Genomic DNA, 12,610 nt, shown 5'->3' with positions numbered 1-12,610 from the left:
AAGCTAGTTCTCAATAATCCCCAGGTCTACAGGAACAGCTCCAAACCTGCAAAGACCCTCCACCATGCTTTATGATTGGCTCCAGATATTCATCTACGGTATGTACTTATCTTCAGACCTACAGTGGACTATCTGTGAGAGATTCTGTTGGTGCAGGAAGATCACTCTGTTTCTGGCTATGCTCAGTCTTGCCGTTGTGGGCTCTCTTCCACTATATAATGCGATCGCAATCGCGTTTCAATTTCCACCATGCGATTGCGCTACTATACTCATAGTACAGCTCAATCGTATACAAAACGTGGCAGGATGACGATTGCGCTTTGACCAAAATCGCATCGCAATCGGATCACACTAATGGAAATTGCTGCTGCAGTTTCCATTAGTTTAATATACCTTGCGATTTGCGATCAGAATCAAATCACAAATCGCAAGGTAGTGGAAAAAGGCCCTTAGACCCTTTTTTCCTTTTTCTTAATTTATCGTTTTTCAGTGACATTAATTTCTCCTTGCCCAGTTTCATTCCCGCTGATTCGGCTTGACTGGTATTTTAGTCTACTTGTTATTATGTTATTCGCTAGCACTTATATCTGTCTCCACATACACCGGAGTGTGCGCAATCTACCTCAGCTGTGCGCAAAAGCTACCTTGGAGAAACCAAAGAATGGAGTTAGCCAAAGTTGATTTACTTATTTCTCTTTGCTCAACTTTGTAGGGTGATTAATATACAGTATATATTTCATTAACCACCATCCCAATGTCAGTTTTCTAAAAGAAGATAAAAAAAATATTTTGCACGCTGTGTTATAAAGGTTAGAAACACTATCTATTGAGGGTGCAGGTGCACAAATCCCACTCTACGTCTTGCTTCTTCCATGGTAACTTTTGCTTTATTGCACACAGCTGATGACCTGCCTGTAACTACGAATGGAGTAATTGCAGTTTCAAGTCAGAGAGGACAGAGCAGTGAGGGGCAGTCACAGAGTGTGAGGACAGAGCAGTAAGGGGCAGCCACAGAGTGTGAGGACAGAGCAGTGAGGGGCAGCCACAGAGTGTGAAGACAGAGCAGGGAGGGGCAGTCACAGAGTGTGAAGACAGAGCAGGGAGGAGCAGTCACAGAGTGTGAAGACAGAGCAGTGAGGAGCAGTCACAGAGTGTGAAGACAGAGCAGTGAGGAGCAGTCACAGAGTGTGAGGACAGAGCAGGGAGGGGCAGTCACAGAGTGTGAGGACAGAGCACTGAGGGGCAGTCACAGAGTGTGAGGACAGAGCAGGGAGCGGCAGTCACAGAGTGTGAGGACAGAGCAGGGAGCGGCAGTCACAGAGTGTGAGGACAGAGCAGTGAGGGGCAGTCACAGAGTGTGAAGACAGAGCAGTGAGGGGCAGTCACAGAGTGTGAAGACAGAGCAGTGAGGGGCAGTCACAGAGTGTGAGGACAGAGCAGGGAGGGGCAGTCACAGAGTGTGAGGACAGAGCAGTGAGGGGCAGTCACAGAGTGTGAAGACAGAGCAGTGAGGGGCAGTCACAGAGTGTGAGGACAGAGCACTGAGGGGCAATCACAGTGTGAGGACAGAGCAGCGAGCGGCAGTCACAGAGTGTGAGGACAGAGCACCGAGTGGCAGTCACAGTGTGAGGACAGAGCACCGAGTGGCAGTCACAGTGTGAGGACAGAGCACTGAGGGGCAATCACAGTGTGAGGACAGAGCAGTGAGGGGCAGTCACAGTGTGAGGACAGAGCACTGAGGGGCAATCACAGTGTGAGGACAGAGCAGTGAGGGGCAGTCACAGTGTGAGGACAGAGCAGTGAGGAGCAGTCACAGAGTGTGAGGACAGAGCAGTGAGGGGCAGTCAGAGTGTGAGGACAGAGCAGTGAGGGGCAGTCACAGAGTGTGAGGACAGAGCAGTGAGGGGCAGTCACAGAGTGTAAGGACAGAGAAGCGAGGGGCAGTAAGCGAGGACAGAGCAGTGAGGGGCAGTCAGTGAGGAAAGAGCAGTGAGGGGCAGTCACAGAGTGTGAGGACAGAGCAGGGAGAGGCAGTCAGTGCGAGGACAGAGCAGTGAGGGGCAGTCACAGAGTGTGAGGACAGAGCAGTGAGGGGCAGTCACAGAGTGTGAGGACAGAGCAGTGAGGGGCAGTCACAGAGTGTGAGGACAGAGCAGTGAGGAGCAGTCACAGAGTGTGAGGACAGAGCAGTGAGGAGCAGTCACAGAGTGTGAGGACAGAGCAGTGAGGGGCAGTCACAGACAGAGCAGTGAGGGGCAGTCACAGACAGAGCAGTGAGGGGCAGTCACAGACAGAGCAGTGAGGGGCAGTCACAGACAGAGCAGTGAGGGGCAGTCACAGACAGAGCAGTGAGGGGCAGTCACAGACAGAGCAGTGAGGGGCAGTCACAGACAGAGCAGTGAGGGGCAGTCACAGACAGAGCAGTGAGGGGCAGTCACAGACAGAGCAGTGAGGGGCAGTCACAGACAGAGCAGTGAGGGGCAGTCACAGACAGAGCAGTGAGGGGCAGTCACAGACAGAGCAGTGAGGGGCAGTCACAGACAGAGCAGTGAGGGGCAGTCACAGACAGAGCAGTGAGGGGCAGTCACAGACAGAGCAGTGAGGGGCAGTCACAGACAGAGCAGCGAGGGGCAATCAGCGAGCACAGAGCAGCGAGGGGCAATCAGCGAGGACAGAGCAGTGAGGGGCAGTCAGCGAGGACAGAGCAGTGAGGGGCAGTCAGCGAGAACAGAGCAGCGAGGGGCAGTCACAGACAGAGCAGTGAGGGGCAGTCACAGACAGAGCAGTGAGGGGCAGTCACAGACAGAGCAGTGAGGGGCAGTCACAGACAGAGCAGTGAGGGGCAGTCACAGACAGAGCAGTGAGGGGCAGTCACAGACAGAGCAGTGAGGGGCAGTCACAGACAGAGCAGTGAGGGGCAGTCACAGAGCAGTGAGGGGCAGTCACAGACAGAGCAGTGAGGGGCAGTCACAGACAGAGCAGTGAGGGGCAGTCACAGACAGAGCAGTGAGGGGCAGTCACAGACAGAGCAGTGAGGGGCAGTCACAGACAGAGCAGTGAGGGGCAGTCACAGACAGAGCAGTGAGGGGCAGTCACAGACAGAGCAGTGAGGGGCAGTCACAGACAGAGCAGTGAGGGGCAGTCACAGACAGAGCAGTGAGGGGCAGTCACAGACAGAGCAGTGAGGGGCAGTCACAGACAGAGCAGTGAGGGGCAGTCACAGACAGAGCAGTGAGGGGCAGTCACAGAGCAGTGAGGGGCAGTCACAGACAGAGCAGTGAGGGGCAGTCACAGACAGAGCAGTGAGGGGCAGTCACAGACAGAGCAGTGAGGGGCAGTCACAGACAGAGCAGTGAGGGGCAGTCACAGACAGAGCAGCGAGGGGCAGTCACAGACAGAGCAGCGAGGGGCAGTCACAGACAGAGCAGCGAGGGGCAGTCACAGACAGAGCAGCGAGGGGCAGTCACAGACAGAGCAGCGAGGGGCAGTCACAGACAGAGCAGCGAGGGGCAGTCACAGACAGAGCAGCGAGGGGCAGTCACAGACAGAGCAGCGAGGGGCAGTCACAGACAGAGCAGCGAGGGGCAGTCACAGACAGAGCAGCGAGGGGCAGTCACAGACAGAGCAGCGAGGGGCAGTCACAGACAGAGCAGCGAGGGGCAGTCACAGACAGAGCAGTGAGGGGCAGGCATAGAGCAGTGAGGGGCAGGCATAGAGCAGTGAGGGGCAGTCACAGACAGAGCAGTGAGGGGCAGTCACAGACAGAGCAGTGAGGGGCAGTCACAGACAGAGCAGTGAGGGGCAGTCACAGACAGAGCAGTGAGGGGCAGTCACAGACAGAGCAGTGAGGGGCAGTCACAGACAGAGCAGTGAGGGGCAGTCACAGACAGAGCAGTGAGGGGCAGTCAGCGAGGACAGAGCAGTGAGGTGCAGTCACAGACAGAGCAGTGAGGGGCAGTCACAGACAGAGCAGTGAGGGGCAGTCAAAGACAGAGCAGTGAGGGGCAGTCACAGACAGAGCAGTGAGGGGCAGTCACAGACAGAGCAGTGAGGGGCAGTCACAGACAGAGCAGTGAGGGGCAGTCAGCGAGGACAGAGCAGTGAGGGGCAGTCACAAACAGAGCAGTGAGGGGCAGTCAGCGAGGACAGAGCAGTGAGGGGCAGTTACAGACAGAGCAGTGAGGGGCAGTTACAGACAGAGCAGTGAGGGGCAGTCACAGACAGAGCAGTGAGGGGCAGTCACAGACAGAGCAGTGAGGGGCAGTCACAGACAGAGCAGTGAGGGGCAGTCACAGACAGAGCAGTGAGGGGCAGTCACAGACAGAGCAGTGAGGGGCAGTCACAGACAGAGCAGTGAGGGGCAGTCAGCGAGGACAGAGCAGTGAGGTGCAGTCACAGACAGAGCAGTGAGGGGCAGTCACAGACAGAGCAGTGAGGGGCAGTCACAGACAGAGCAGTGAGGGGCAGTCACAGACAGAGCAGTGAGGGGCAGTCACAGACAGAGCAGTGAGGGGCAGTCACAGACAGAGCAGTGAGGGGCAGTCAGCGAGGACAGAGCAGTGAGGGGCAGTCACAGACAGAGCAGTGAGGGGCAGTCACAGACAGAGCAGTGAGGGGCAGTCAGCGAGGACAGAGCAGTGAGGGGCAGTCACAAACAGAGCAGTGAGGGGCAGTCAGCGAGGACAGAGCAGCGAGGGGCAGTTACAGACAGAGCAGTGAGGGGCAGTCACAGACAGAGCAGTGAGGGGCAGTCACAGACAGAGCAGTGAGGGGCAGTCAGCGAGGACAGAGCAGTGAGGGGCAGTCACAAACAGAGCAGTGAGGGGCAGTCACAGACAGAGCAGTGAGGGGCAGTCAGCGAGGACAGAGCAGTGAGGGGCAGTCACAAACAGAGCAGTGAGGGGCAGTCAGCGAGGACAGAGCAGTGAGGGGCAGTTACAGACAGAGCAGTGAGGGGCAGTCACAGACAGAGCAGTGAGGGGCAGTCACAGACAGAGCAGTGAGGGGCAGTCACAGACAGAGCAGTGAGGGGCAGTCACAGACAGAGCAGTGAGGGGCAGTCACAGACAGAGCAGTGAGGGGCAGTCACAGACAGAGCAGTGAGGGGCAGGCATAGAGCAGTGAGGGGCATGTCACCAGCTGGCTGCACACATTTCTGTAGCACGGAGACACGCATGGCTGGCATGCTAAGCAGAGGGAGCACAGAAGCATTATTCATGCTTCTGCTGGTTACAGTGTGGAAGAGATTCAGCAAAGGAGGCTGGGAAATCCTGGCACAGTCTTATCAGGCTCTGGAGTAAGTCTGGGCACACAACCCACATCTCTCCCAGAGGGCGAGGCCTGGGAGACTGGCACAGATATACCGGCACAGGATCTCGCTTCTAACGCTGGATCATCAGCGGTAATAAGCGCCAGCTACAGCTAAAAATGAAGAAGGGCTTCCCAGGAGGGTCGGGATCTGGGACAATGGATGCAGAGTCATTAAGCTGCTGCCGTCGTGCAGCATGTCGGTGCCAGGCAGTAATAGCCTCCTGCTCCACGCAGATACTAGGCGGCTGCCCCGGATAATGTGCACAGTCTGGGGGGATCACAGCCACTGGGGGGCGATTATCTTTACAATGATGCTTCAGCAACGCTGCAAGGTCAATGTCAGCCTGACTGATGCCAATAAACCAACCAGTTACATTCTGAACTACAACTTGCTGCTACCACCTAAGCCTACTCTGACTTTGTCCTTACAGACTGACCTTCCCTGACCTATCCCCGACATTGAGCCCTGCCTACCCATAACCTGAACACAACCCCATCCAATTCCCTGACACTGACCCCTGCCTACCTGTAACCTGAACACAACACCATCCAATTCCCTGACACTGCCACCTGCCTACCTGTAACCTGAACACAACCCTTTCAATTCCCTGACCTGACACTGACCCCTGCCAACCCGTAACCTGAACACAACGCCATCCAAATCCCTGACACTGACCCCTGCCAACCCATACCTTAACACAACCCTTCCAATTCCCTGACCTGTCCCTAACACTGCCCCCTGCCAACCCGTAACCTGAACACAACCCTTCCAATTCCCTGACCTGTCCCTAACACTGCCCCCTGCCAACCCGTAACCTGAACACAACCCTTCCAATTCCCTGACCTGTCCCTAACACTGCCCCCTGCCAACCCGTAACCTGAACACAACCCTTACAATTCCCTGACACTGACCCCTGCCAACCTGTAACCTGAACACAACCCCATCCAATTCCCTGACACTGACCCCTGCCAACCCATACCTTAACACAACTCTTCCAATTCCCTGACCTGTCTCTAACACTGATCCCCTGCCAACCCGTAACCTGAACACAACCCTTCCAATTCCCTGACCTGTCCATAACACTGCCCCCCTGCCTACCCATAACCTGAACACAACCCTTCCAATTCCCTGACACTGACCCCTGCCTACCTGTAACCTGAACACAACCCTTCCAATTCCCTGACCTGTCCCGGACACTGCCCCCTGCCAACCCGTAACCTGAACACCACCCCATCCAATACCTGACACTGACCCCTGCCAACCCGTAACCCGAACACAACGCCGGCCAATTCACTGATCTGTCCCTAACACTGACCCCTGACAACCCATAACCTGAACACAACGCCATACAAATCCCTGACCTGTCCCGGACACTGCCCCCTGCCAACCCGTAACCCGAACACAACGCCGTCCAATACCTGACACTGACCCCTGCCAACCTGTAACCTGAACACAACGCCGTCCGAATCCATGACACTGCCAACTGCCTACCCCATAACCTGAACACAACGCCGTCCAATTCCCTGACCTGTCCCTAACACTGCCCCCTGCCAACCCGTAACCCGAACACAACGCCGTCCAATTCCCTGATCTGTCCCTAACACTGACCCCTGACAACCCATAACCTGAACACAACGCCGTCCAATTCCCTGATCTGTCCCTAACACTGACCCCTGACAACCCATAACCTGAACACAACGCCATACAAATCCCTGACCTGTCCCTAACACTGACCCCTGACAACCCATAACCTGAACACAACGCCATACAAATCCCTGACCTGTCCCTTACACTGCCCCCTGCCAACCCGTAACCTGAACACAACCCTTCCAATTCCCTGACCTGTCCCTAACACTGCCCCCTGCCAACCCGTAACCTGAACACAACGCCGTCCAATTCCCTGATCTGTCCCTAACACTGACCCCTGACAACCCATAACCTGAACACAACGCCATACAAATCCCTGACAGTGACCCTGACCCCTGCCACCCCATACCTTAACACAACCCTTCCAATTCCCTGACCTGTCCCTGACACTTCCCCTGCCAACCCGTAACCTGAACACAACCCTTCCAATTCCCTGACCTATCCCTGCCAACCCATGACCTGTACACAACCCCTTCTAATTCCTCCAATACCTCCAGCCCAAGAGTCCATATAGTATGGGCAGCATTTTTCTTCATATATTGGCTAGATTAATCTGCATGCCTGAGACCCACAAACTACCCTAACCTGATGCACTCACTGGAATAGCAAGTGAAGGAAATCTTCTCAATGCCTGGAAGCCAGACAGCAATAAAAACCCCATCCCCTGTAGAATGAGATCCTCCTCCCTGTTCTAGGATATCCCCTGCATACGATCTCCTCCTCCCTGTTCTAGGATATCCCCTGCATACGATCTCCTCCTCCCTGTTCTAGGATATCCTCTGCATACGATCTCCTCCTCCCTGTTCTAGGATATCCCCTGCAGACGATCTCCTCCTCCCTGTTCTAGGATATCCTCTGCAGACGATCTCCTCCTCCCTGTTCTAGGATATCCCCTGCAGACCGAGCTGCTCCTCCCCGTTCTAGGATATCCCCTATAGACCGAGCTCCTCCTCCTTATAGAATATTCCCTATAGACCGAGCTCCTCCTTCCTGTTACAGGATATCCCCTGTAGACCGAGCTACTTCCTGTTACAGGATATCACCTATAGACCGAGCTGCTCCTCCCTGTTCTAGGATATCCCCTATATACTGAGCAGCCTTAAGGTGGCCATACACTTACAGATTTGCAGCAGATTAGACCATCAGATAGATATCTGGCAGATGCCTGTCAAGTCGAATCTGACAGGAATCCGATGTCTGCCACACACTAGGAACAGATTTCCAATAGATTTCAGAAAGAAATCTATTGGAAATGGATCTAAATGCATTGTTGGACCATTAGATCCAATGCAACTTTATGGGCCATCGATCTGCTGCCAGCAGCACATCGACCTAGATCTTCCATCCTGTCAGATAGATCAAATCGATTGAAAACGATCAAAATAGGCCGCAAATCGATCGACCTGGGAATTTGATAGAATCGATTTCTGATTGATTCTATAGAATTGATCGATCGATTGATGGCTGAAATCAACCAGTGTATGGGCCCCATTAGATGACTGCACAGGTCTTCTCTCCCTGTTATAGGCTATCCCCTACAGACTGAGCCTGAGCAGCTTGCCACACCTGCTGTAATCTAGCAGCAAGCAGGGAAATGTCACATGAACAACAACAACAGGCACATCACCCAACAAACCCCGACAAACAGTATCTGCTATGAAGCAGTTGGTCAAAAGATGCCAGGTTCACTTCAGTCATATCAGGTTATAGCAAACCACCTGGGCTAATTTTATTAAGGCCAAACTCTAGATAACCATTTTATTACGCCTGTGTTGCCCTCAGAAGCAGAGTTCTATTCAGGAGCCCGGACAGCAGCCACTTCCTGCCCACAGACTGTCACCGCTTAATACTGCAACCTTCCTAGAGAGTTTAGTCTTTGCTCCACCCCCGCCAACAGCAGGATAATGCAATCCGAGTAGAAGACACAGCATTAAAAAAAGTTAGCTAGTGTAGGAATCTGCCTGATTTCCTAACCATTTACCAACCATCTACTATGATTTGATATGACCCTGGACACGGCTGCAGCAGTCAGTGGAGTATAGAGGCATTCTTAGGCTGGCTGCTGGTCTGTACTATGATCTGGTGTGACCCAGGACACGGATGCAGTAGTCAGTAGTGTATAGTGGCATTCCTAGGCTGGCTTCTGGTCTGTACTATGATTTGATGTGACCCTGGACACGGCTGCAGCAGTCAGTGGAGTATAGAGGCATTCTTAGGCTGGCTGCTGGTCTGTACTATGATCTGGTGTGACCCAGGACACGGATGCAGTAGTCAGTGGTGTACAGAGGCATTCTTAGGCTGGCTGCTGGTCTGTACTATGATCTGGTGTGACCCAGGACACGGATGCAGTAGTCAGTGGTGTACAGAGGCATTCCTAGGCTGGCTGTCAGGCTGTTAGCTCAGTGTCACAGATGTGGATAAGAGGATAATAAACGCCTATTTCTGACTGCACAGCGGAGACAGATTATACGGCTGCAGCTTCATATCACAGCGACGTGGTAACATGACACAAAGACCGACCAATTCACCAGCAAACTGGGCCGCCGTCTAAAGGTGCGCACTACCGATCCACCTTCCCAGCCGATAACCGCGGGATAATTGTGATTGGAAGGAAGTCATCCAAGTCATCGATCGCCACGCTAAATCTATAACCAATCTGATAAAAAAAGATAATCTGATAATTGGCACTATCAACATTAGCCAATCGGATCCAATTGATCAGAAGGGAAGATTGGCTAGCTTTAACCGTTCTTATTCAAACTGCTGCATGATAAACTGAAGGTGCCCATTACACAATATATTCATCGGATGTGATCATTCCATTAGACTTGCCGGTCTGAACGTAATCAGAAAGGTAATAATCGATTGTTGGCACAAACGGTCAATAAGGCTGCTTTCCCTCTTCAGATAGGATTGCAAAATCCACCATTCCAATCCACAAAGTTTTCTATTCCAATCGACCGTACAATCGTATTACATTTAGTTTCTCCACGTACCACGTGGTTTTCTACAGAGTTTGATTGTAAAAACCTCATTGGAAGATCACATCTGAGGAAAATATTGTACCATTAATAGGCACCTTACAAAGGAACTTGGGAAAAAAAGTAAAATACATGAATAAAAAGCAAAGTAAAATGTGCTGTATATGACTTTTCTCCTTTGTTGCTGTCACAGTAGGTAGTAGGATTGCGGCAGAACTGACAGGTTGTGGATTAGCCCATCTCCTCAGGGGAGATTCTCAGGGTTTTCTTTATTTTAAAAAGCACTTATTGAACGGCAGTTTCTTAATCCAATTGCCAAAATAGTGTGCAAACAGGTAGGGAGGTCCGCAGGCATCTTTGCATAGATCCTTTCCAGGGATAATGAATAAATGAAATACTGAAAATCCCCCACGGGTAAATGGACTAGTCAAAAACATGTCAGTTCGGTCAGAATTCTCCCAACTACTGTAAGTGACAGCAACATAGGAGAAAAGTAAATTTACAGCTCATTTTACTCTGGAACATACATGCTTTCTTATTTGCATGTGTTTAAATGGACTTTAAATTAATTTTCTTTGGGCGGTAGTGTTCCTTTAAGCCACACTAGCACATCCTCACACACAAAGCACAAAAAGCATATAAAACAAGAAATAACTGCTTATTCCCACACACCGGATAATGGGTTCCGGTACTTCTGTGAAAGTGTGCTGAAAATAGCTTCCAAGCAGACTGTGATCAATAGAGCCGTATAGAAGCACTGCTGATCATAGCTCTGCAGGATAATACAACCATGTCACTCTGACTGTTTACATTACAGAAAGCTCCCCTCACTGGCTTGTATTCCCACCCCTGCGGCTCTATGAGATCTACACAGGGGAAAAGAGGAGCAGACTACAAATTAGAGTACAGTCACTGCAATGTAGCTGGGACACTTAAACATTACTCAAGCATAAATAACCACACGCTGCTGCTAGTTTACAATCAATACAGTATAAGAACTGAGTAACAGCCTATACTGTACATGCTGGAGGTAGCAGAGATCAGTACACACTGCAGCTAGTTTACTATCAGTACAGGCACAGAGTAACAGCTTATACTGTACATACTGGAGGTATCAGAGATCAGCACACGCTGCAGCTAGTTTACTATCAGTACAGGCACAGAGTAACGATTTATATTGTACATACTGGAGGTAGCAGAGATCAGCACACACTGCAGCTAGTTTACCATCAGTACAGGCACAGAGTAGCTTATACTTTACATACAGGAGGTAGCAGATATCAGCATACACTGCAGCTAGTTTACTATCAGTGCAGGCACAGAGTAACAGCATATACTGTACATACTGGAGGTATCAGAGATCAGCACACACTGCAGCTAGTTACTATCAGTGCAGGCACAGAGTAACAGCTTATACTGTACATACAGGAGGTAGCAGAGATCAGTACACACTGCAGCTAGTTACTATCAGTACAGGCACAGAGTAACAGCTTATACTGTACATACAGGAGGTAGCAGAGATCAGTACACACTGCAGTTACTTTACTATCAGTAGAGGCACAGAGTAACAGCTTATACTGCACATACTGGAGGTATCAGAGATCAGCACACACTGCAGCTAGTTACTATCAGTGCAGGCACAGAGTAACAGCTTATACTGTACATACAGGAGGTAGCAGAGATCAGCACACACTGCAGCTAGTTTACTATCAGTACAGGCATGGAGCAACATTTTTCTCTTATCAAGCCTGAGAGGGAAAAACAAATAAGAGTGGTTAGAAACAATTAGATGACATCAGTCGCTGATAGACACTCCCCAATACATCTCATGGGCACTCCAGAGCGACAGGCGGATGCGAGATCCTGTGTGTGTGGTCACACTAACCTGACGCCTCCTACATAACCACACTGACTTCAGCCTGCCATGCAGAAAGAGTACCCGGCTTCCTTTAAGGCCATATTATTGCCTAGCTGGTATATCACATCACTGCATACAGTCATCGGTACCCCAAGCGGTCGCCATAGCAGCAGCAGCAGCACAGCTCTGGTGGTGTTGGTTCCCTGTCTGGCCCGTTTCTGCAGCATGCAATGACAACACAAGTACATGCAGGAGGGCCCTATAGTCAGGGATGGATACAGAAGCGGGTACCTTCCTGGTTGTCGGTGCCTGCTTCATGTTTCACACAAGGGCAGAGAGAGAGAGGAGAGAAGAGAGAGGATTAGGACATGAAATCACTGCAGGTGCAAATGGCCGCAGAGCAGGTGGGACGATGCACACGGTCAGCGCTGGGGGTCCGCCATGCCCCTTCCTCCCGGGATGCGACAGCAGGCAGGAGACCGATGGATCCTACAACCACCGCCCCGTCCACCCCCTTACATCATCAATCACCAAAAGGCCTCTGCTGTCTCTCCCTCCGGCAGACCTTCTGCTGCTCAATGGCTCTGGATGCTTCCCATCCCAGCACAGGGGAGGGAGGAGGGAGAGGGGAGGGAGGTGCAGCTGTTGCCTGGCAACCTGGCAGCATCAGCCTGTCAGAAGCCCCCGAGAATAATCGCAGCACCCTTTCACTGCCGGTGACTGCTGAGGAGGAGAGAGGGACCCTGCGGTCCTTACAGGGGTCTGTTTACAGCAGCAGGGTCTCTGAATATTCAGCATTGGAACACCTCCCCT

At 52.0% G+C, this 12,610-nt stretch overlaps 1 protein-coding gene across 2 annotated transcripts in view; it reads right to left on the bottom strand.

The window, feature by feature from the left end:
* DCTN1 (dynactin subunit 1) overlaps positions 1 to 12,392 on the bottom strand; it is a 102,014-nt gene extending 89,622 nt beyond the window's left edge. For both annotated transcript variants that reach the window (XM_068273671.1, XM_068273675.1), the window contains exon 1: positions 12,089 to 12,392. In XM_068273671.1, the coding sequence (XP_068129772.1) occupies positions 12,089 to 12,115 (27 nt within the window). In that variant the 5' untranslated portion in view covers positions 12,116 to 12,392. The remainder of the gene's footprint in view (positions 1 to 12,088) is intronic.
* Positions 12,393 to 12,610: the final 218 nt, after the last annotated feature.

Source organism: Hyperolius riggenbachi, chromosome 1 (assembly GCF_040937935.1).
Source record: "Hyperolius riggenbachi isolate aHypRig1 chromosome 1, aHypRig1.pri, whole genome shotgun sequence".
Taxonomy (NCBI): domain Eukaryota; kingdom Metazoa; phylum Chordata; class Amphibia; order Anura; family Hyperoliidae; genus Hyperolius; species Hyperolius riggenbachi.
Note: the sequence above shows the minus strand (reverse complement) of the source record. Positions and strands in the feature narration are given on the sequence as shown.